We start from the raw sequence: 26,349 nt of genomic DNA, 5'->3' as shown, positions 1-26,349 counted from the left end.
GTGCTCAACAGGCCATGCAGTCTTCCCAGGGTAAGGGAAGGCAACACAGACTGTTATTGTCTAGTAAAAAGTTTCAAATAATAGGCTTCCATTCATTTCCTCTGAAAACCATTTTATAGACCACAGTTGATGCTTTTCAGCTTTGTTTTGTTTTTACTTCTAAGGTTAATTCCATTTTATAAATCTGTAAGGTGCACGATATGGTAAGACAGAGACTGAGTCAATGTGTGGTGTCTGGGTGCTATTTTAATAAATGACATGGTCACTGAGCATGGTGGGATGGAAAGAAGAAATGCGAATTTGTGTGCCTCGTCTCTGCACACACACTTCTCCGAACACTTTACTGCAGGAAAAGATTTTACCTAAATGACCGGTTTCAGGTCTTCTCAAAAGCAGTGAAAGGACAGTTCATTCATTTCTGTATGCCTAATAAAAATGGCATATGTATGCAAATAACTCTCTCAAGAGTTTTGACAGCATTCCGATGATTTGCAACCACCTTGCTTTCTTTCAAATGTGAACAGAACTGGAGAACTGGAGCACAGACCATGTCATCCTACTTGCTAGAATGAAAATTCTAAGGTCTGTAGGAATTAAGTGACCTGTCCCAGTTCACCTCAACTCAAGGCTTGGGTCTCTTACCCCTAGCCCACTGTTCTTTCCATGCTTCCTGCTAGGTACTGTGCTATACTTACATGCCTAATGATGAACGCTCAGTAACACACAACAACGGTTACATACAACTGTTTTACCAAAATCAACTTAGTTATATCCAACTTGCACTGTATTCTTACAAAACATCTCACCAATATAGGGATGACCATGACACCTTTCAGAAGGTCTGCGCAACTCAGAATCTAAGACGAATTACTGGCCACTTCTAGTAGCAGATTCTGTTGGTCAGATGTATTTTAAAAAGTCACAATCTTTAGACACTTTATTTTCAGGCTATTTCTTCAAGGAAATTCATCATGAAATTCAGGGAACTTCAAAACATTTGCCCAGATCTTTTTCTAAAGCCACAGTGATTTCCAGGGGATACATACTTCTATTAATTATTACTTCTAAGTACACGTTAACATTACAATGTCAGATGTTTTCAATATGCAAAATATTTGTATTTTTCCTTTATTCAGAACAGAGAGGATTATGTCATTTAAGCAGTTCTACTGTTCAATCTGCACTTAATTTTTTAATTGGAAAATCTTCACAGGTAGCTTTGCAATAATCATTTTCTGAGTCTGGTCTCTTCCACAGAGAATCCTATTTCACCCCATTTTCACGCTGACATACAAGCTCCAGGAGTGTTCAGCCCCTTTGTTCTAATTGCTACAACTGCTATAAATTATATGCTGAACCAGCATTACAGGTCCTGAGGTTCACTTACACATCAAGATAAAACCTGGTGGTGCCTGCAGCCTGTAATACTACCCATTTTTGAGAAGATGAGTATCAGTGAGACACCATGCTGTAGTGGAGTGTGGTTTATTGAAATCCTAAGTGGTCATGACAGTGAGGTTTTACTCTGAAACAATTACTGCTTCTCATAATTTTCACAGGTTAGGTTCTCTTTACTTCCCTTTCTTCATCTACGTGGCGTGATCATGGGCAAGTGGGGGAGGTGAGCGTCGTCTACCTTCATTTCCTTATTTATTATTAACAGAGGCTCTTGGTCTCCATTCCACCTAGAAATTAGCAGGTTTCAGAACGCATCAGGGTGTATTCATTCCAGTCTCTCAGAAGGTTTCTCCTCACCATGGTCAGACTCCACTCTTCTACCGCCCTTGGACAGCGGCTCAAGAGGCTGAGCTAGAAAGGAATCTGCAACTGTCTCTCTATTCCCTGTTATTTTAGTTTCTAAAGTGATATTCAAATAATGACAACTCCCCTTCAGTTGTACACGCTCTAGCTTAAGAGTCCCACACTGGCAGCATCTGAGTTTTAGAGAACAGCGTGTATGGGAGGAAAACGATGACTAGCATCTTCCTAGCACCCGTCCTGTGTGCCAGATGCTACACACAACACTCACAGTAGTCATGAGACTCGGACAGACGAAGAAACTGAAGGTCAAGGAGGTGAAGTGACTGGTCTAAAGCATGCAGAACTAGGGAGGGATGGAGCTATGATTCAAACCCCCTGTTCATTTCAAAGTTCCATTTCTAATTTTACTACTCTCTAAGTATTTGTAAGTGCCACCCATTTCTTGGTAATTCCCAAACGCTACAGAGTGTATTTTTACTGTTTTCTAAAATACAGTAATATCTTCCATGCTGCTTTACATTTAATTCTCCTTCTCAGTGAAACAATTTTCCTCTGCTAAGAATGGTAAAAACTTTCAGGTTTTAGCAAATATTCAGCTTAGCCAATTGTTCACAGGTGGGTGTAAAAGATAGAGATTTTTGTTAAGTACTCCCTACACCCAACGTGGGGCTTGAACTCATGAACCCAAGATCAAGAGTTGCACGTTCCACGAACCATGAGAGACGATGGACTCTGAAAAACAAACTGAGGGTTCTAGAGGGGAGGGTATTAAGGAGGGCACATTCTACATGGAGCACTGGGTGTTATGCACAAACAATGAATCATGGAACACTACATCAAAAACTAATGATGTAATGTATGGTGATTAACATAATAAAAAAATGAAAAAATAAAAAAAAAAAAATAAAATAGCAAAAAAAAAAAAAAAAAAAAAGAGTTGCACATTCCACTGACTGAGCCAGCCAGGTGTCCCTATATTTTTGATAGATTTATTATCTTAACCCTTATTATAAACAACAGTTAAAATAATATAGGAACTATATTATTTCATGAAAAATTCTGAAAGTATAGAAATATATAATTTAAAAAACTGATACTGAAGAAATCTGTAATTCCTTAAAAGTCCATTAGTATGGAAATACTTTATAATTCAAATTATATATACTGTAAAAAAAGAGAGGAGAGGAAAGGGGATATTACTCATGAATATCGGGTCAATAATCAGAGAGAAAAACTTATCTTAAACTATACTCATTCCTACATGTTATCTGCTGTTACAGAAAATAACCTGGAGGGGGGTGCCTGGGTGGCTCAGTCGGTTAAATGTCTGACTCTTGGTTTCAGCTCAGGCCATGATTTCAGGGTCCTGAGACTGAGCCTCACCTCAGGCTCTGCACTTAGCAGGGAGTCTCTTGAAGATTCTCTCCCTCTGGGAAGAATGAAGGGGGGGAAATCGGAGGGGGAGACCAACCATGAGAGACGATGGACTCTGAAAAACAAACTGAGGGTTCTAGAGGGGAGGGGGTGGAGGGATGGGTTAGCCTGGTGATGGGTATTAAAGAGGGCACGTTCTGCATGGGGCACTGGGTGTTACGCACAAACAATGAATCATGGAACACTACATCCAAAACTAATGATGTAATGTATGGTGATTAACATAACAATAAAAAATTTTTAAAAAAAGATTCTCTCCCTCTGTTCCTTCTCCTGCTCACACGTACTCTCTCTCTTTCTCAAATAAATAAATAAATCTTAGAAAAAATAAATAAATAACCTGGGTAGAAATGCTCTTCAGGCTATAAAAAAAATTGCCTTACTTTAAGTCAGAAATATCTCCTGAAGCAAGCCTGATGTGCCTATAAAATATAAAAGGGGGTGGGGCACCTGGCTGGCTTAGTCAGAAGAGGGAAGAGTATGGAACTCTTGATCCCTAAGTCATGAGTTCAAGCCCTACATTGGGTGTAGAGATTACTTAAATAAATAAAATATAAAAGGGGAAAAGTTATAAAAAGGGAAAGAGAATGGATAATTCAAGTCACTCTCTCTCTTAAATGAAAATAAATGTAGGTTATCCTATTTTGGGTGGTCCATGTTTTTAAGGTTTTTAAAGTGAGTTCTATTATTCTGCAATTCATAAACAATGAAAACAAATTCCCATGTTAGGGGAAAAAACGTGCAATACAAGAATATTTGCACAGCCTGAATTCCACTAACAGAGAAATGGTTGGGTAAATTACAATATATCAATTCAACTGACCATAATGTAACCAGTAAAATGTTTGATATGATGTTAAGTAGAGGGACAAAAAGGATGCAAATTCTATATATATATTTTTTCATTCTAAATAATATAAAATAGTTAAAGGGCAAAGACTGGAAGACGACATGTATAATGATATCAGTTCCATCATGGTGCTGGGACAATGGTGATCTTTCCTTCTTTATAAAAATTCTTTAACACTATTATATTCGTGGTCATTGTTTTTTTGGTTCTTTAAATGGGAATGAAGTTTCTATATAATAATTACAGAGTGAAAGTATGGTTACCTAGATCGGCGACATTCAATAGAAATACAATGCAAGCCACATAAGTAATTTTAAAATTTTCAATAGTCATATTGACTAGATAAAAAGAAACAGATGAAATTAACTTTAATATATCTTATTTAATTGAATATATCTAAAATATTATCATTTCAACATGTAATCAATATAAAAAAGTACTAACGAAATATTTTACATTCCTTTTTTTGTACAAGCTTTGAGATCTCAATTCATACTAGTCACGTTCAAGTGCTCAGTAGCCACACATAGCTATCAACTATCGGACTGGGTAGTACAGGGCTAGGTGGTTTAGGATCCCTCAACCCCCAAGATATCATGATATTAATAAAAAGTTAAACTATAGAAACATTCTGAATTGATGGAGTTACCATAAAAACTGGGCAACCCTCCGCTTGCAGGGCCAAGTAGTAATTTTAGGTCTGCAACAGGCTCTAAGAGGCCAAAGGAAAAGAACTGGTCATCTGATTACCTTGTGTAGTTCTCTTTGTATCCAGAAATGTCATCATTGGGAGATCGCAGTCTTCGTTGAGATGGTGCCTCCAGATGCCAATAGTTGATGCGGTTTAGGAACATTTTTGCCAACTCAACTATTGTTTGCCTTTCTTTGGATGGCAGGTGACTAAATTTGTACTGTACAAAGTTATTCACACCCTTAAAAGGAGGGAAGGCAATTTATTCATACGGCTATGCAATCATACTAATTCTGAACACCCACAGTCTGCACCATTGGTGGTTATTAGCTAAAGAACAGACATTTCTCTATTCACAAAAATCTCTTCCTTTTCCCTATTAGAAACAGGAATGCCCAGAGGGAATCGTGCCACAGATCATAGTGGATGAAAAGTGACAAGACAGAGAAGCTGTGGGTTGCTATTCTACGCCTGCTGCAATCCTCAAGCGTTAAAGAGAAAATCAAAATCACAGACTGAAAAGGTCAAAACCTCTTAAACAATAAAATACGACTATTTTGCAGAATAATTCTTGCTGCACTATCAATATAGTAGATCACGTATAATGAGGTTCTTGGATAAGCATTACGTTTTTACATTACCAAAATTTTATTTTTTTTTTGAAGATTTTATTTATTTATTTGACAGAGAGAGAGACAGCGAGAGCAGGAACACAAGCAGAGGAAGTGGGAGAGGGAGAAGCAGGCTTCCCGCGGAGCAGGGAGCCCGATGCGGGGCTCGATCCCAGGGCCCTGGGAACATGACCTGAGCTGAAGGCAGACGCTTAACGACTGAGCCACCCAGGCGCCCCTACATTACCAAAATTTTAATCAGAAGGCTGCTAGCACGTCTTCCATTGAACTAAACCATGAGAATTTAAACTCTTTACTATCACTCTTTCGGTTTCAGCAAGCTTACCAAGAAAAAAAAATCTTATTCAAAATTGTAAGTTTTTAAAAGAATCTGTGGATTAATTTAATGTCTCTGCAGAACACTCCCAACTAATCTAATTTCAAATAAAAGAACAATGAATTCTTATTGAATAGAGTTTGGAGACAAAATAACATTTCTTCTACTGAAAACTGACTGATAAAAATACATTTATTTGTATTTGTAGAGACCCTGATTGATGTCCTATCTTCTGTAATCATTCTCATCAAGAAATTCAGTCAAGAGTCTCCAAGATTTCTTTAGCTGAATAATGGCAGGCTAAAAAGTGACTCTGAGGAAGGATACAACATCTCACAGAAAAAGTCTATACATGTCAACAGTTTCCCCAAGTAAACCGGTTTCTTTCCAGGAATCATAATGTAACAGAAGTCAATTTCTGGATGCAAAATCTCATTCCTTGTTGTGTTTTTTGCTTGACTTAAAATGTTTTTGACAATGCTCCTTAATTCCCTCACCTCAATAGGCTTTTTCAGACAGTGACAAACACAAGAACAAAGACTTAATTGACTTAAGTTTAAAACATCAACACCAAGAAAAAGCACATTCCATGCGTTATGACCTACACGTTCTGCTTAATTTTTTCTTCCCCAAACACAGTGAATTCTGAGTATACAGCAACCATAAAAGACAACAGCTAGATCATTTATTAAATTAAGTATTCACTTCTGATGCAAAGGATCCAAGACAATTTCTCAGTGAGCATCTCAAAGCCGGGTATAGAGGATGGAAGGAAGGCACGTGTAGAGATGGAAGGAAGGTTAGGTTTGTTCAGCCTTAGAGCAATAGAAAAGGGGGGGGGGGGCTTTTCTTTTTCTTTTTCTAAATTTTTACCTGTTCAATACTAGGTTTTTCAAATGGGGGTTTCTTCTCCAAAGAGCCTTCAACCACAGGTTTTCCTCTTTGTAAAATAGACTTTCTCAAGAGCTGCAAAAAAAAATCATTAAGGAAAAAAAAAATCAATGTCTGTCTCTCTCTCTCTCTCTCTCTCTCTCTCTCTCTCACACACACACACACACACACACACACACACACACACACACACACAAAACACAGCCTCTGAAGGGAAGTCACCATATTCTAATTATCTTATCTACATGTAAATAAATCCTTAAATCAATAAAATGGGTGACTACCAGGTAACCCAAATTTGCCTTCATATCCATGACCAGAACTATGAGAAACTAGACCCCTTTCATGTTCTGTGCAGCCTAGAGCACTAGCAGTACCATCAGGCTCCTCTACCCTACTCACTCACTCTTCTCCCCACCATTGCCAGATTCCCACTGACCCAGAGGCCTGGTATACAACAGCCACACTTTGCACATTCCCATCTAGGCCACCGCAGGTGTGCTGATGCTCTGGAGGGTGGTTTTCTGTTTGCTTAAGATTATTTATTTTAGAGAGTGCACGCGGGGAGGAGGGGACAGAGAAAGAGAGAATCTTACACCCACGCAGGGCTCGATCTCACGACGCTGAGACCATGACCAGAGCTGAAACCAAGAGTCACATCCGACTGCACCACCCAGGAGCCCCAAAGAAGGTTCGCATTTAAACCCATGAAAGGCAGAGACCTGTTCTGCACAAGTGAGGCCAGAGGAGAGGGCTGTTTGTACCAGCTGTATGTCCTATGCATAAACTAGGGCCCAGGCCCTTCGGGAAGGAATTCTGCAGGACTCTCAATTGGCAACTTTCACTGTTGCGGTCTCTTTTCATTTCCTCTCCACGCACAGAATACAAGCCAAGTGTTCTGGCATCTCAATGCCCACAAAACAAAACACTGCTCTTAATCCTTGCCACTGGAATTTAAAGCCCTCAAAGAGCACATATCCGACAGAAAAAGGGAACAGAGTCACTAATCAAGACCTAATTTGAAAATAAACTTGATATTGAAATCCTTTACCTTCAACCTTGGATTGAAAATTCTGTAACCTTTACATGCGGGCCAGGTATGATATGACCATGCATTTACTTAAGTTACATCTTTCTCTCCTTTCTCCACTTACTGCCTTTTCAACAGAAATAAGACGTGGTAACCATGCTCCCAGGAGTTAATGGAAATGGACTAACACCCAAGGCTGAAGATCACCCTCTGTCCCCCTGAGCCATGTCTTACAAGGGCCTCAATTCCTTCTAGGGGTGCCATATCCATAATTAGCACAGGGCATCTGTTTATCCTTTCAATGTATTATGCCCATTTTTATAAAAATAAACATGCAATAATGATAAGTCACTCTATGTGTTTCTAAGGATATGGAAAGATGGATCATAAAATTTTATTTATTTATTTGACAGAGCGAGAGCAGGAACACAAGCAGGGGGAGCGGGAGAGGGAGAAGCAGGCTCCCCACTGAGCAGGGAGCCCAGTGTGGGGCTCAATCCCAGGAGCCTGGGATCATGACGTGAGCCGAAGGCAGACGCTCAACCGACTGAGCCACCCAGGCGCCCAGGATTGTAAAATTTAAATACAGATAATTGTGGCTGCATACTTGTTTGCCCAGTTAAATAAGACCAATTGAGAACTTGGTCCACTGGGGGTTTCAGTTTGGAGAGAAACTGATGGGTTGGGGAGATGCTGAATGTCAGTTTCTTCATCTACACAAAAGGATGGAGCTGGGATAAGTGGCCATATAAAAGAAATTTAATACTCGCAGCAAGCATTTGCATCCTTACTTTCGCCAGACACTCTTTATAGTTCTTTATGTCGTATCTCATTTAATACCCCAACACCCTTTAGAGGTAGAAGCTATTACTGTCTGTATTTTACTGATAAGGAAACTGAAGGAGAATGACTTGCTCAAAGTCACATTTCATGTGATGGAGTCAGGACTGAAGCCCAGAGAGTCGAGCTCAGGAGCCACAGTTACAGGTTCTGGGATACATTGAGCTTTAAGGAAGCAGCTTTTCATCGTGTTTTTTTTTTCAAAATCTAAGCCTCAGGTTTTTTAAATGTTAAAGGTATAATACATTTAATTTTAATTTAATTATTGAGACATATGAGACACAGGAACTGCCTTTCAAAAGCTAAGGAATGGATAATTTATTACTTACTTGCCCAAAAAATGACTCTGGTGGGGGGAGACGGGGGAGAATGCTGAATATTTTAGATTTTGTTCCCATGAGTAAATATACTGTTGTGCTGTTAAAGATGAGGGAGGTGAGAGAGAGGGAGAGAGAGAAAACGGACTTCAAAGCAGAGCAATGCTGTCTGGCCTATTTGGTTAGTTATAAACGGAATCAAGAGGAGGCCGGCAGGATGGAAACCGTGACACCACCTTCACTTCCAGCAGGGCGGTGGGGCTGCCAGGGTGCTCGGTTCCAAGACAAATAATCGCTGCAGTCAGGCAGACGTTGTTTTTCTTCAACTAAGATCTTTTTCCAAAGAAGCTCTAAACAGCATGAACCTGCCAGGGTTCAATCTGGATGACTCAGGCCTCACAGCCATGTCAACAAGTTGTCACCTGAAGTAGCCCAGCACCTGCTAATGGCGGTGGGGAATTCAGAGGTGCGTTCTCTTTCTGCTCACCCCTCTCGTCTCTCTCTCTTCCTCCTCCCCCTACCTCCCATTTACCGTTTTAGAACCAATATCCCCACACATGAAAGTTTAAAACTACAGTTCTCACTCCCACACCTGTCTCCTATCTATCCCCAAACCCCCACTAGTAACCACCCCCACAAAAAAAAAAAAAAAGACAAAAGTTAATAAATGGGGAGAAGGGGAAATTATGTAGAAAGTAAATAAGTAAATTCAGATTAAAAAAAAAAAAAGCTACAGAAATTGGGCACAAAATTTGCACTGAGATTCCTAGCAGCCAAAGCAAAAGAAGGAACTCAGTGGAAAATTTTTCTATCCTTGTCATATAAAACGAAGCACGGTGCTCAGTAAAGAGGCCAACCTTTCCTGGGCTCTGAGCTCTGAGTGGAGCATTTTGCTTTCTGTCTTTTTTTTTTTTTTTTAAAAGAACCTTAGAAGTGTTACACAATACAACATAACCAACAGTGCCCTCAACAGCAAGGTTTCTGTTTTTTAGTTATTTCTTCTGTCCGCCCCCTCTCAGAATGTAGTTTTGGCCCCCCCAAAGTTCATCTGTTTGTTCCCACCACCCGTTTCTCTCCCACACTTGTCCGTCCCTACAGCAGTCAGGAGCTGGGGAAACACACGTCTGCAGAAAGGGGATGGATGTGACCTAAGGGGAGCTGAGGCAGAGCCAAGAAGCCCCAGCTACGGGGAGTGGGAGCAGTAATTGTGACTGGTGTCAACAAGACCCAGAGGACAGTGGGGAGATGCCCAAATCTGGAAACTCTCGACTCCTCCCTGTGCAGCATGAGCGTCAAGGCCCTGGCACCACCCTCCAACCACATCTCCTCCCACCCTCCCCTTGCTCCACCACGCCACGCCGGCCTCCTTGCTCTTCCCACATCACACCACACTCACTAAGCATGGCCCAGACGGTGTTCCCTCCGCTGCCTGGAAAGCTCTTCCCCCAGCCCTCTCCAGCAATGGCTCCTGTGCCCCAGTTCGGGTCCAGCTCAACTGTGGTCCCCTCAGAGAGGCCTTTCCTAACTGCCCTTCCTCATGATTGCGTCCTCCCACCCACCACCATCCCTGCCGTTCTGATTCCACTTACCCTACTTTGTTTCTCTTCACAGCACTTATCACCACCTGCAAATATATTATTTACTGGTTGATTGTCTGCCTCTTCTACTGAAATGTCAACTCCATGAGGGCAAGGACTTTGCTTTGCCCACTGATCTATCCCTCATGCCTACATGAGTGCCATGCACAGAGCACAGAGCAGGTGTGCAATACATACTTGGATGGATGAACGGATGGGTGGATGGAAAGAAGTCTATAAGCATAAGCAAATCAAGATATTCAAATCTGCATACAAATAGGAAGGCTCTCAAGGAAAGTGATGTGTCCAACACATGGTGGGTCATTTTAGAGAATCCCTCATGAAGAAACGCATGCTTCCACAAACCCTGAGGGCAAACATATCACGAGCTGAGAGCCTTCCCACCCACGATCACGACCTGGTGTGCAGAAACTGAGCACATCTGAACAATGAGGGAAAGAAGAAACGCCTTTTTAAAATGGTAAAAACCTCACCTTAAATAGATAGAAATACACTTGTTTGGTATCTGCATCTTCTTCCTTGTGGACACAGGTAAAGAGATATTCCACATCCAACACTATTCCCAGGAGTCTGTTCATTTCTTCCTCGGACACATTTTCCAGGTGGGAAACATGAGCAGCTGAAGACAAAGATCAAAGGAACATATGTGACACATTAGCTGGAAACTGCAAATGTTCTCAATTTTAAAATAGAAAAGGCTCTCTCTCAAAACCTTCTGGGACACCAAGCCATTAGATTGCATTGTAAACAGAGGAAATTTCTGAACTCCTGTAAGATCTAAGTCTTCTCACCAAGTTGACTTATAATTAAAAGACTGTCACCTTGCTGGGCCTTAGCCTTCCCCTTTAAGACCAAAAATGGGCCAGTGGCTAATGCATTCTAATAATGTATAGTTTAAGATCCAGAACTTGTTGGCACCACTTGGTGGTCCTCATAGTGTTAAATTCTTTTTTTAATTGAAGTAGAGTCGACACACAACATTAATTTCCAGTGTACAACATGGTGATTCAACAAGTCTATACATTCTGCTGTGCTCACCACCAATGTAGCTGCCATCAGCATACAATGCTATCACAGTATCATTGGCTATAGTCCCTGTGCTATACTTTTTATCCCTGTGACTTATGCCTTCCGTTACCAGAAGCCTTTACGTCCCCATACCCCCCTTCACCCATTTTGCCCATTCACCCACCCCCTCCCCTCTGGCAACCATCAGTTTGTTCTCTGTATTTAAAACTGTAGTTTTAAATACACTAACAATCCCATGAGTAGGTATTAGCAATCCCATTTGACAACTGAGGGAACTGAGGCTCAGAGAGAATGGATGTCACTCAGCTAACAAGGCAGAGCCAGGGTCTGAAAGGAAGAATGCTTGACCCAAAATTTCAAAGCACCCACAAGCACACTTTTTGTTGATTAGCTGATTCACTTCAAGTCCTTTCTCACTTGAAGAGGGTTCTCTAGGTCAGTCACTCAATAATCAGCCCCGAGCCCAGGAACTCCTCTGAGTCAGGATCATGCCTCTCACGTCTGCATCCCCAGCATTTATCACTATGCTTGCCACATAGTGGGCACCAGCACCTCGAAAGGAAACCTCTTGGGTGTAGCACTTGGTGTGCTGGCTTAAAAATGCTTAAACGCAGAAGGGTTTGAGATCATTTTTAAAGACTAAACTATGTAGAAGAGGAGAGGGCTTTCCCTTGCCTTGTTAAAAGGAGATGGAACTAAAGAATATTGAGGAATACTTATTAAGTTACTTATGAAGTGTCAGGCATGAGTTAGTCTACTCCAGAGACCATGGTGCTCTTGTCATTAAACCACAAAGCTCAGGGCACCTGGGTGGCTCGGTCAGTTAAGTGTCAGACTCTTGATGTTGGCTCAGCATGATCTCAGGATCCTGAGACTGAGCCCCGCGTCAGGCTCCACACTCAGCAGGGCGTCTGCTTGTCCTCACTCTCCCTCTCCCTCTGCCCCTCTCCCCAGATCATGTGCGCGCACACACACACACTCTCTCTCATAAATAATCAATCTTCGGGGGGGGGGGGGGAGCCACGAAGCTCAATCAGGAGACTGGGACAGAGAATGCTGCCTGTACCCTGCCCCTATACCTTTCCATTACCACATCAGGGCATACCTCCTGGCATCTGACTCCCGGGAGCTCCATTTCTCTACCTAAGGGCTTTTCCTACCACTGTAATCTGCTCTGCCACCTACCTGCCCCTCAAGAGCACCCTTCAACCCAAAACTAAGACATTACACCCTTCAACCCAAAACTAAGACATTAGCCTATTAAACAGAAACCCCAGATCCCTCATCCCTCAGGCTGAATAACCATCTCCCAAATTTTCCCCCACAAAATTAAGTAGCAGCTGCCCCAGGTAGCAGCTGGCTCAGTAATTCACCCTTTATTAGCCACTCTTTCCGCCTCATTTCACTTTTCTACTCCCCTAGCTTCATGCCAAAGAAACTACTCGCATTCAAATCCTTGTCTTGGAATCTGCTTCTGAGGGAGCTCAAACTAAAATATCCGATCAAAAGCATTTTCAGAGAGTCAAGAGGATTAAATACCAGGAGGTTGGGACTTGTAAATGTCCACCGGGAAGCCGGATTAAAGAACTCAGAATTAGAGAGGCAGAGGCTACCTACTTTTCATTCCTTTTCATTGCAGTAAAATGGAAAGGCAGAGATGGGCCCAAGGTCACAGGCCATCAGGGATGAGCATGATGGGCACATACCTATACGTGCACACGCACACACGCACGCACCCCAAAGAGCATTTTTAAAGGTAAGAGGAGAAGGAAATGTGGTGATCTCTCTGCCTTAGGTATTGTGGAATAAATCTAGTGCATACATCTAAACTTGAAAACTGTATTATTACATTACCAAATCGAAAAAGAGCAACTGACTAAAATGTCTCTCAGAACCTAAGTAACATAGCACAGAAAAATTACAAACATATTTATGTGTGTGTAAAAAAATTAATATGCAAATCTATTACTTTCTACTTGGCTATACAATAAGTGACTTCATCATCTTCTCAAAGATGCCCCAAACTAGACATCCTTTTAGGTAGAATGTTTGCCAGGTCATCTTTTTTTTTTTTTTAAGTCTGCAAAATTTTCCTTGAGGTCAGTCTGAAGCCTATGGGACACAGGCCTCATTCTGGAGACAATTAGGTCAAAATTTTTTATGTCAGTTATTTACAGAAATAATTTTATTGAAGACTATTTTTGCCTTGTAATGTTTAATTGCTTTTCAGTGATAAGCTAAGAAAGCAATCAGTTCACAATATAACATCAATTCAGGGCGCCTGGGTGGCTCAGTCGGTTAAGCATCTGCCCTGGGCTCTGGTCATGATCCCAGGGTTCTGCATTCTGCTCCTTGCTAAGCAGTCCCTCTCCTACTCCCCCTGCTTGTGCTCTCTCTCTCTCTCTCAAATAAATAAATCTTTAAAATATATATATAACAGGGCGCCTGGGTGGCTCAGTTGTTAAGCATCTGCCTTCGGCTCAGGTCATGGTCCCAGGATCCTGAGATCGTGCCCCGCATCATCGGGCTCCCCGCTCAGCAGGAAGCCTGCTTCTCCCTCTCCCACTCCCCCTGCTTGTGTTCCCTCTATTGCTGTGTCTCTCTCTGTCAAATAAACAAATAAAATCTTTAAAATAAATAAAAGAAAATAAAATATATATATATAACATCAATTCCTTCAGATTCACCACAATATGAAACAGTCTAACTAAGGTGCTAACATGAGTTTAACTCATGGAAGTACAAGCCATGATTTATTTTTTAAACCAGTAGTTCATTTTCTTTAAGTCAAAAAACAACCCAAATGAATTCTTAATCAGAACTAGAAAGAGCTATTCTGGTTGAAACAAGAGGTGGAAGCGCCTATTTTTCAGAAGGCGAGGTGGGGGGGGGCATCCTTTCCTCTCGTGGGGAGCTCCACAGTTTGGAAACCACTGTTTGGAAACATCTTCCAGCATATTCTTAAGAGTAGACTAGAGAAACATTAAAATGCTTAAGAAGTGAGACCTGAGGAAGTTCATTTCCTTCTAATTCTGTGTATAATGAAATCTGTAATCTCTCCTCAAAGCTCTGTGTGTAAGCCAAATCACAAAGGACTAAGGAGCTGGAGAATGGGGGAGGGGGGCAGTAAATGGAACAGCAAGTTTCCCAGGAGGGAGGGAGGGAGGGAGGAAGGAAGGGAAAGGCTGTACTGGACAAATGGGGCTAATCTTTGCAACACAAAAGCAAAGGTATCTCTTCCTCTGAGAATAAAGGAAAGGTGTGTCTGGAGTGAAAGGGGGTATACTAAGGCATAAGGATACTACTACATGAAAAAGGTTAAGCTTCCTAGAATAAATGATGGGATGGGGGAAGACAGATGAAAGTAGAGGGGTGGGCCATCTCCTTGAGAAGGGAAAATAGGAGGTCTGGAGAAGTCGTTAGGAAAGAGAGGCTTCCCTGGAATGAGAAAGCTAGACAAGGACAGTCATGTCTGCACTGTATAAATACTTAGTTGTCTGGACCTGCCATGTTCCGAGTCTCCAACTATGGCCCCCTTCTGACCAAGACTCCTTTTCCAGTCTCTACATCCAGCTGTCAGCCTCCTCCCTCTCATCACATCCACACCACCAACTAACCCCACCTCACAGCCTCCCTATCCCAACAACATCAGTGTGCCACCGTCAGGGCAAACTTGACCCTAAGGCAAACTTGACCTTAGGGTCAAAATCCTCATGGCTCTCCTCAAGGTGGCAATTCCCTGCTGCCAGACCCGCTTGTGACAAGAAGCCTGTCATTCATTCCTTCATTGTCCTTTACCTACTGCATATTCCCAGTCATAGGATTCAGGTGAGCTTGCTCACTGTCTCCCAGAGTCACCACTTTTCCCTGTTCCTACTCTGGTGGTCATTGGGATCTCAAGTCTAGAGTACCAAAAGAGCCCCAGACTGTCTTCTCTTGAGCCCAGGGTATTCTTCCTAAAACACCATTTTCTTCAAACAGGCCCATCTCCACCAAATCCAAACACTGCCTCTTTGGAGCTGCTGACCAGAACTGGATAGGACTTCCCCAGGAGCCCACAATCACCCCTAACCCATGCCAACACCCAGGAACACTTCACTCTAACCACACAGCTAAACTAGTTATTGTACTGGTAACTCATTTTTAACTAAAAAGGGTCACTCATAATGGAAAGAACCCTTCTTTTAATCTTTTCTAAAGAAGCCTTTTTGATGCAAATAGGTTACCTTCAATTATCTAAAACTTGTTTTCTTACTAAAGAGATAGGCCTCTACTGTATAGTTGGACAGCACGTTACTAAAAAATAAAAAATAAAACTCAAAATCTGTAAACTACAATGCGCAAACCCACAGCAGTTCATCTGCCACAGAAGTCGTAACATGAAATCACTGCTTTTTAAAGCTTTTGTAGGGGCGCCTGGCCGGCTTGGGCAGTGGAGCGCGCGACTCTTGATCTCAGGGTTGTGAGTTTGAGCCCCAGGCTGGCTGTGGAGAGTACTTAAAAATAAAATATTTAAATAAAGAAAGAAAGCGTTTGTATATGCTGCCTAATTTACCTTCCTCCACCAGTGAAGTTTGCATCAATGTGCAGTCTATCAACCATGTTAGAGAATGAGCCTTTCCCCACTCTTGCCTATAGTAAAGAATGATTCTCAGGAATTAAATCAATCTTGAAAATTAATGAGTCCACACCATTCTGATTCGCATTCACTGGAATGCCCTTGGAGGTGTTTGTTTTCCAGGTTACTGGCCATCTGTATTGGTTCTTTTGTGCACTACTTATTCAGATCCTCTGCCTGTGTTTTAGGATGTTAGTCTTTTCCTTACTGCCTTGAAAGAGCTTTAGGTCTGTCAAATTCATTGTAAATGCTGCCGGATTTTGTTGGGGTTTTGGGCAGGTTGTGAAGGAATTTTAAATTTTTTATTAAGTCGAATCTGTGTTTGGCATTTCTTTAAGGTCTTGCTTGCAAAGGTCTTCCCTTCATACCCAGAAGATGACAAAAATGTATTTTCTCCTAGCTCTTTTAACAGGTTTGCTTTTAAAATTTAAAACATTCCTCCACCAAAATGTCAATGTCATAAAACACCAAAAACAAAACAGAAAAAAAGCTGATGAACTGTTCCAGATCAAAGGAAACTAAAAGGACCCCCTGTGATATTGCAACTTACAAAGAAATATATATTTGGTCTTTGTTTCTGGCACAGTGCTTTTTTTTCCCCCCTGGCACTGGGCTTCTAAAACCCTTGGAATTTTATAAGTAATGAGAGCAATAATGTAAAATAAGTGTCTTTTGTTATTCATAACAAGCCCCTTGCAACCACACCTGAGTTTATGTTAATGACCTTTTAAAGTCCCTTAAGGAAGGGGGCTGTTTGCCAGGGGAACCAAAGTCATTAACGATTGGAATTTTCAGCCCCACCTCTCCTACCTATGGTGGGGATAGGAAGTGGTCTGGAGGCTGAATTAATCACTAATAGCCAAAGATGCAATCAATCATGCCTACATAATGTGGTCTCCATCAACCCTAACTGAAGGGGTCTGGAAAGCTTCCAAATTGGTGTTCGCAGAAAGGTGCCTGGGAGAGTGGCGTGCTTAGAACTTCGTGCTCCTTTCCCCCTGCCTTGCTGTGTGCATCTCTTCCGACTGACTGTTCCTGAACAGTATCCTTTTATGATAAACCAGTAATCAAATAAGTAAACTGTTTTCCTGAGTTCTGTGAGCTGCTCTAGAAAATTATCCAACCCCAGGAGGGGGCCATGGGAATCTCCCAATTTATAGCCAGTTGGTCAGAAGCACGGATAAAAGTGGGACTTGCAATTGGCATCGGAAGTGGAAGGAAGGAGAGGGACTGAGCCCTTAACCTGTGGGGTCTGCACTAACTATAGGCAGTTAGTGTGAAAACTGAGTTAAAATTTGCAAAACACCCTCTAATTGTCCACTGGAGAGTTGGAGAAGTGCTTGTGTGTAAAACCCCACTCATTTGGCGCCAGAAGTATTCTGGAAGTGTTTTTGAGTATGAGTAAAGTAGACAAGCTGTTTTCCTTTCACATGAGAACTAACTACCCATGTGATTCTAGACTGGATGCTTAACTGGGAAGGAAAATATGCTATAAAGGACATTTTGGGGTCAACTGATAAAAGTAGAATACAAACAGTACATTAAAATATGACATAAAGGGGCGCCTGGGTGGTTCAGTTGGTTAAGCGGCTGCCTTCAGCTCAGGTCATGATCTCAGGGTCCTGGGATCCAGCCCCGCATCGGGCTCCCTGCTCGGCAGGAAGCCTGCTTCTCCCTCTCCCACTCCCCCTGCTCGTGTTCCCTCTCTCACTCTCTCTCTGTCAAATAAATAAATAAAATCTTTAAAAAAAAAAATGACATAAATGCTAAAATTTACTTAAGTTGGTAACTGAACTAAGGTTATGTAAAAGAATATCCTTAATTTTAGGAAACAGACATTGTATGTAGCGGGAAAAGGCCATGATGTATATGTAACATAAGTTCATATGGTCCAGGAAAAATATATATACATGGAACTACACAGAAACATAAAAAACAAAGCAAATAGGGCATAATGCTACCAACAGGTAAATCTGAGCAAAACGCGATTTTGCTTTGGGATGTCCTTTGTTACTATTCTCATGACTTTTCTGTAAGTTTGAAATTATTTCCCAAAAAAGGGTTTTTAAAAAATCTTTCATCCACCTGGAACTGAAAACTCAAATACAAAGGACCCTGCTTCATTTCAAAGTCTTCCAAGAGTATGGTACAAAGCATCGATATAATTACCCAAAACTGGCCAACCCTTTTCTTTTGGGAAAAGCTCACTCTTTCTCGTCAGCCTCGGCTTCCCCCAGTGTCCACCGTGTGTAGAGGGCAGAGGCAAGCAGAGGGAAGGTGGGAGCCAGAAGACTGGGGGAGGTTTTGCTCTCTTTCTCTCTCTCCAGGAGGATGTACCTTGGCACCTCTCAGTGCTGTGCCAGACTTGCAAACACCCAGGGTGCCACAGGGAGACCTGCCAAACGCCTGCTGCCAAGGATCACGGTGCAGCTGTTGCCTGGCTGGGAACAGGAAGCACACTGTCACCATCTGCTGTGACCCTCTCTCAGCTCTGGCTCCGTGTATCACTGGCCTGCACTTCTCTTGAGGACAGCCCGCCAGTCCTCACATGCCCTGCAGTGTGAACAGGCAGCAGCTGGGCAGGCGGCTAACATGTCTCTGCTCCTTTGGACTGGAAAGAAAGCAAACAGCATGGCACCCACAGTATTTGTAAGCTGTTCAAATACATTTTTTGCTCATGGGAATCTGAGGTCAAAGCTAGAAGAGGTTAAGACAAATTCCTTCAATGAAGGAAACCTTTTGAATTGACTAACGTGCAAAAGTTTATAATTTAAAAGTGATTTCCTCTTTTGTAATTTCAGATCTGGATGGAGAAAAAGTTTTTTTGTTTTGTTTTTTTTAAGATTTTATTTATTTATTTGCCAGAGAGAGAGAGCAAGAGAGAAAGCACAAGCAGGCAGAGGGAGAAGCAGGCTCCCCGCTGAGCAGGGAGCCCGATGAGGGACTCCATCCCAGGACCCTGGGATCATGACCTGAGCTGAAGGCAGACGCTTAACCGACTGAGCCACCCAGCCATCCTGAAAAAGAGAAGTTTGAGATTAAGAGTCCTTTAGATGAGTTCAGTACAAGAGAAATATAAGCCACATATGTACATATAAATTTTCTAGCAGCCACTTTTAGAAAGGTAAAATAGATGAAATTTTATTAATACATTTTATTTAACCTAATATATACCAGATTTGTCATTTCAACATGTACTCAATGTAAAAAATTACTAATATTGTACATTCTCTTGTCATACTAAGTCTTCAAACCAGCATGCATTTTACACTTGCAGTGCATAGCAATTCAAGCTACATTTCAAGAGCTCAGCAGTCACACATGACTGACTAGTGGCTACTGTTGTGGACAGTGCAGGTACAGACTATAAACTATGAAAGCTCCCCTGCAAATAAATGCAACCAGTCATCTTTTTAGTACTCCTGAATTCAGTGTTTATCAATGAAGGAGTAAGCCCAATTATGCCCAAGGAACAGAATATATTAAGAACTAGAGAAAAAGTCAGTCCTTAACCTTAGTCTACTATAGAAAATCTACAATAAATTATATTTAATTATGTATTATATAATCATTTATTACATACCTTATATATATATAATTATAAATAATTATAGTTATGCAAGGAACATTGCAAGGCAGCCCCAAGAAAGCCTTTACTCTCTCATGACCCCAGGAAGGTAGGGGAAAGTAATGACATCAGTGAGCAGGACAAATAGTACCAGAGTTAACCCCTTCAGTCCTCGTCATACCAGACTCACAGCTCCTGACAACTCTGAACCCCGTGTGTAAAAGATGGCATTAGTGCAAAAAACAGGGATGGCCAGATGGCACGGTCGGGAGAACATGCAACTTTTGATCTTGGGGTTGCAGGTACAAGCCCCATGCTGGGTGTAGAGATTACTTAAAAATAATATCTTAAAAAACAACAACAGAGGACACCCAGCCAAGAGAAATATGCTGACTTGACTCGGATGGCTGTGCCGGGCCCCCTATTTATATCACTTGGCATCTGCACAGTACAAATATAAATGGGAACTCAGGATGATTAAGTGGTGGAAGTCTATGCAAATGTGGTAAGGCTAAAGAAAATGTGTTGGGTCAAATGATTTACCTATGATTTACATGTTTGAAATAGTCCATGAGAAAAACACTGGTAGTCCCTTCATACCTCCTACTATTCAAGAAAGTAAGCTCTAGTGTAATTGATTAATGCTAGTCTTTACTTTCCTTAGGAACTTTCTACTGTAAATAAGCAGGTAAGCAGAGGTAACCACTGGGTTGGGGGGAGGGAACACCTATCAATTTCTACTATTGTAATGTTTAAATATGTATGTGTCTGCATGATGTATGCTTATGTGTTTATGTTTAACAGAAAAAAGCGATGGCACTGAAAAATAACCAAAAACCTCCCACATACAATTGCAAAAAACTATCACTAGTCAAATTTAATAATCAGTACATCCTGGCACAGTTCAGAACAATGGACTCCAAAATGATAACAAAAATTCCAATTGTGTTTGATCACAATGGTGTGTTTCCTCCTTCCTGGTCATAGAGGTAGATTGCTATTTAAATAAGCAGTCCCCAAATGAGGAATTTTTATAAATACAATAATAAGGAGAAACATTTGGGCCACTAAAGTGCTTTGTTAGGACCCTCTGTTAAATTTCTGTAAACTGAACTTGACTGTATCAATCCCAAATAACAAATAATTTCAGAGGATGGACCAGAAAGTTCTAGGCTGGTGCTATCCAAAGGAAATATAATCTGAGCCATATGTGTAATTTTAAGTCTTCCATTAGCAACACTGAAAAAAGAAACAGGTGAAATTAATTTTAAATAATATATTTTATTAACCCAATCTACCTAAAATATCATTTCAACATACAATCAACATTAATGAGATAGCTCCCTTCTTGTCATACTAAGCTTTCAGAATCTGGCATGTATTTTATACTTACAGCTCATCTTAATTTGGAGTAGCTATAGCTCAAGTGCTCATTAGCTCATGTTATAGCAAGTGGCTATAACATTGGACAGCACGGACCTAGACTAACCATTTCACTCTGTAGATGAAGATACCAAACTGCAAAGAGCTTAAGGGATTGGCAAACTGCTATACCCAGCCTAGAATGTTTCCTAATTCCCAAGTGAATGTTTTATACCCAGGAGACACAAAAGAGTATTCAATGATTGCAGGCCAAGGACACCTGGGATGGAAGTTAACTAACAGGAGACCACATGAAACCAGAGCTCACTGTCACAAGAAAATGTATGGCTGAACCAAAGGGTACGCAACGGCAAAGCAACAGAACAAGACGTGGTCTCAATCGAGAAGCCTGGTTACGTTGTTGGTAAGTACAGGAATGTTCCAGGTTGACACACGTGCATGATCGCTGGGGACTAAATCCACTATACTCAGCACAGTGACTGTGGAAGTCAGGACAGTGTACACAAATTTAAATGCATTTGAGAATTCAGGTCTGCATGATAGCCTAACAGAATTCCCTATACCCTAATCTCTACTTTGTTGGTAATATTTAGGAAGTAATCTGCACAAATAGGAAAATATGTGTGGAACCTGATTTAAGTACTGTGGCCAAAAAAAAAAGTGAGGGGAGGGAAACTGACAACTTTTTATTTAAAGATGTATTTACGCGAGCAAGCAATCAAGGGGGAGAGGAGGTAGACGGAGAGAGAGGAGAGAGAATCTCAAGTACACTCTCAGCTGAGCACAGAGCCTGACTCGGGGCTTGATCCCAGGACCCTGAGATCATGACCTGAGCCGAAATCAAGAGTCAGATACTTAACTGACTGAGCCACCCAGGTGCTCAGGATACTGGCAAATTTTAACAATTATTAAAGCTGGGTGATGAGTACAAGGCACCTATTAAACTATTCTATCTTTATATACATGGGAGCTTTTCCATAATAAAGTTTTTTTTTTAAGTGTAAGGATGTGGGGGAGAGGAAGCATAACCTCCCAAAAAGGTTTTCTAGAGCCCTGATAATAAGACCAATAAATAAACTATGGCATTCCGCCAATAATTCCAGGAGCCCTTGAAAATGTACAGACATTTCAATTTTAAGAAAGCAAACTGAAGAGAGATAGGGGGCAACAGGGCGGGGGGGAGGGGAGACTGGGAAAAACATTTTTAAAACACCTATAAATCTCAATACCCTGAGAAAAGCACTGTCAGCAACTCAACATAATCCTTCCAGATCTGTTCCTGTTAGTACATATTAACATATATGTCATATTTTCTGAACTGATAAAATGAGACTGTACTCCTGATGCTGTTCTTAAGTCAGCTTGCCTGCATGGGAATGACCATCTTCCATGCTGTTCTCTTAAGGGTGCAACTGAGGGTTGGGCGTGTGACAGATGCCACACCAGTCAGATCCCAGCCTCTAGGGATGTAAATCCTCCTAAGCCAATACTCAGAGGGACAGGGGCAGATGGAGCTGAATCATCCTGTGGGGGTGTCCTGGACAGAAGGCCCACAGATTTCTGCAGCTGAGATTCCCCAGACCAGACTGAAACTGGGTTTCCCTTTGTTTTCAGCTTCTGGGAGCTACCAGTACCCTTTAATAAACACTGTTTTCTTATTTAAAACGGGGCAGAATTCGTTATCTGTTCTTGAAGTAAAAGAGCTCTGGTAGTTATGGGAAAACTACTACTCACAAGAAGAGCTAATAGTAATGCATAATAATTTGCCAGGTACTGTTCTAAAGTTTTTATATGTTTTATCTCATTGAAGCCACACACAATTCTGAGATAAATACTATTAACTTTGATTCAGAGCTGAGAAAACGGAGCTCCAGGCAGATGAAATAACATGCCCCTTGGGGCGCCTGGGTGGCTCAGTTGGTTAAGCGACTGCCTTCGGCTCAGGTCATGATCCTGGGGTCCCTGGATCGAGTCCCGCATCGTGCTCCCTGCTCAGCAGGGAGTCTGCTTCTCCCTCTGACCCTCCCCCCTCTCATGTGCTCTCTCTCTCTCTCTCTCTCTCAAATAAATAAATAAAATCTTTAAAAAAAAAAAAAAAGAAATAACATGCCCCAACTCACAGCAACTGGTTGTAGAGCCAAGATTTGAACTTGGGCTGGTGGATCCTTAATTTAGTTCTAAATTACAAAACTTCCAATTAAGCAGATTTATGACTTGCTTTTCTCATTAATATGTTAAAAATGCCTTTCCATATTGGAAAATAATCATTTTTAATAGCCATATTGAATTTTATGATATAGATTTTCATAATTCAAACAATTATCTCCTACATTGGGATATTTAGGTTATTTCTAGTTTTTTACTATCATTAATGCGGCTGTAATTAACTGTTCTTTGAGTTTAATTTGAGGGCACATCTTCATTTATAGGTAGGTTAAATTTCTGGCAGGGATCTGCCAGGTCAAAGGATAAGTACTTTTTTCCCCATTCTTGATTATGTAGCATCCAGTAAGGGTTACTTGTTTTCCAAAGCTTGTTAAGAAATGTAAAAGAGAACAAAGTTGGCTTTTCTTTGTAAAAGGCCATTTCTGCCTTTGGGCATTCATGTCTGTTTACATGCTCAGAATGGAGACAATCTGCTCAGCTAAGAAAGAAGACTCTGTTTTTAAATGTTAATTGATGTAAGATAATCAGATTTCCCAATCTATACCAAATACAGTTCAAGCCCAGTGCTTAAGAAGTTTCTGAGCCAGCTTTATATTGCATCATATTTCCTGAGGCAAATTCTAAAGGGCACTCGCTCAGGGATCAACTGTGAAAAAGGTATAGCAAAGGTGTTCTATGACTTTTGGGAATCCCTCCTTTGCACCGGCTGTTTCAAAAATCAGAACTCACATCATTTTAGACGGCAGTTATACAATGATGTAATTATTAGTGTATTTATTTCTTCTGTGAGATCAATGGTCTCTATTTCCTTTCTCAGAAGGTTACTCCGGTGCAGTAACTTCCTGGGAAGATCACATAATCTACTTTTTTGCTCTGTAAGTATTGAAATACTCTCCAGCTGAGTACAAAACAAAACTTCAGACTCGGCCTGACACCATGCTACCTTGAAGGCTGTTGCTGCACCATTTGATATCACCGGGAAACTTGAAAGAGAGATGACGTCCAAAAGAAGGCACCCACTAAGAAATGGTCAGGGGGGAAAAGCCACTTCAGTGAGAATGTTCTACCCAGAGCAGCGGTGGACACTAAACAACACAGAGACGTTCTTTGGGAGACTGGATAACTGAAGGTGGAAAAGTATAATATTCCAAGACGATCCTGTATGAACTGGAATTTTAATATCTAGGGAAAACTACCATTAACTTTTATCTACCCAAACCAAATACAATTTAAAAATTTTTAACTTCAAACTTGTATCAGGACAAGAACATATTAGCACAGTCCTATTGAGTAACTCTAGCAGAGTCTATCTTGCCAAACTGACAATGATTATCTTGCAGGGATAGATAAGAAGGTTGAAAGGGAAAACATAAGTAAACATTGACCAAACACAACCCCAATGAAGAAAGAGCTACCAGAAGCAGGAAACTAAAGGATAAAATGAAGTACTTCCATAAAGTTCAGGCAATCAGAAAATAAAATAGTAGTAGTGGTAACAATTAAACAAAAAACCAGTTGGTTGAGTTTTCTACCCTGGAGATCAAAGACCCTCAGGCCCCCATCAGAATGAATCAGGACATGTCACGCTTTATTCTAACTAGCTCAGTTGTGGCGTTTCATCTCATCTGGCAATCCCCCAGTCCAATCCAGCTCTTAGGGAAAAGGGGAAGAGATGGATACGGAGTCAGTGCAAACAGTGCAGAGCTTGTCTCACATAAAGCAAATCCATGAGACTAAATAGCTTCTTTTGTTACTGCCTCACTTAGAGGTAAATAGCATGCAAGTTTGGCGAACCCACAGAATTCAGTTAACTTAGAACTTTCAGGCAACAATGACATCATTAAAGTTCCCTTGAAGATTTAGGAACTCACCTAGGGCATGGCTACAACTCCGGCAGGATTCTGTTAGACTGACAATTATTTGCTGCAGATCAGCTCTGGGGGGAGTGGGAGAAGGGTTGGGATTTTTCCAGCCATTACATTTACAAGACTCCTCGGCCTAAAAAAGGAAAAGAGAGAGAAAATTATGTAACAGGCAGCAATGGACTCAATGCTTTACATGAGATCAATACCCACTAATCATAGGACAGCTACCCTCCCCACTCCTGACTTTAAAACTTCCTACATATGCACAAGAAACAAAAACAGAGAAAAAGGCAAAGAGGCTATTTGATCTAGATGTTTTGGGTTTTGATGTCTTTTTGTTGGTTTCCTTTCTGCTGGCTGGAATCTGAGAACTGCACCTCAGACAGCAGACCGTGCCCTTTGGTACCAGGGTCCCAAGCAAATGTCCATGGAGTAGTCAGTTCCAAGGGAGCGCATCCATAGAGCTGGCCAAGGCAACAAGCCAGACTGTCCTGAGGTCCTTGGAACACAGCTGGGGCCTCGGCCATGACTGAGCCATGCAGGCTGGAAGGCTCCAGCTGCAACTCCGCCCCATGGACCAGAAAAGAAACCCGCGAAACTGAGGAAGTTAGCAATCTCAAGGACACGAGGAGGGACACACCCAGCTGAAGCCACATTCGCTAGATTCTCCAAGACCTTTACAGGCTCTCAGCTTTAGAAATGGAGAGGGCCTCACCGTGTAGTCTGGGGTTTCCATCTATGATACTTCTCAGGCTCCTTGTACCAGCACACTAGTATTTATTATTTTAGCAACCCTTACTAGAAATCTTCCATGCTCTTCACATTTCCCTACCTTCTTTGAGAACAGTGACTATGATGTATGATCTGGGCTTTTTGTGGTGACTTGGGTTACAAAGTGGAGGACAAGGATGGAATGATATCAACTATTTTCAATCATAAAAATAACATGTAACATAGCTGACTGATCGTGGGCAAGAGCTTTCTGTGTACACCGTCCAATATGGTAACCACTAGCCACATGTGGCTGTTGAGTACTTGAAATATAGCTAGTCCAAACGGAAATGTGCTGCAGATATAAAATACATACCAGATTTAGAAGACTGATGTAAAAACAAGATATCTCGTTAATAATTTTCACATTGGTTACATGTTGAAACATTAATATTTCTGATGTATGGAGTTAAATAAAAGATATTAAAATTCATCTGACCTGTTTCTTTTTCATTTTTTTAAATGTGGCTTTGGAACATTTAAAATTATATATGCGGTTCATAGTCTACTTCCCCTGAATAGCACTGGTCTAACAAAACAAATTGCATAGATTTTTGTGCGTGGGCTTTGTGTTAGGTCTTTGATCACA

General features: G+C 41.3%; 1 protein-coding gene across 8 annotated transcripts in view; it reads right to left on the bottom strand.

The window, feature by feature from the left end:
- The window catches only part of KAT2B (lysine acetyltransferase 2B), a 98,537-nt gene that overhangs the window by 41,887 nt on the left and 30,301 nt on the right, over positions 1–26,349 (bottom strand). For all 8 annotated transcript variants that reach the window (XM_073900775.1, XM_073900757.1, XM_073900762.1 and 5 more), the window contains exons 2-5: positions 24,996–25,122; positions 10,834–10,979; positions 6,558–6,650; positions 4,796–4,977 (exon numbers count right to left, since the gene is read on the bottom strand). In XM_073900775.1, coding sequence (XP_073756876.1) covers positions 4,796–4,977; positions 6,558–6,650; positions 10,834–10,979; positions 24,996–25,122 — 548 coding nt within the window. The remainder of the gene's footprint in view (positions 1–4,795; positions 4,978–6,557; positions 6,651–10,833; positions 10,980–24,995; positions 25,123–26,349) is intronic.

This window comes from Callorhinus ursinus, unplaced genomic scaffold (assembly GCF_003265705.2).
Source record: "Callorhinus ursinus isolate GAN/ISIS: 27379988/994484 unplaced genomic scaffold, GSC_fseal_2.0 scaffold1, whole genome shotgun sequence".
Lineage (NCBI taxonomy): Eukaryota > Metazoa > Chordata > Mammalia > Carnivora > Otariidae > Callorhinus > Callorhinus ursinus.
Note: the sequence above shows the minus strand (reverse complement) of the source record. Positions and strands in the feature narration are given on the sequence as shown.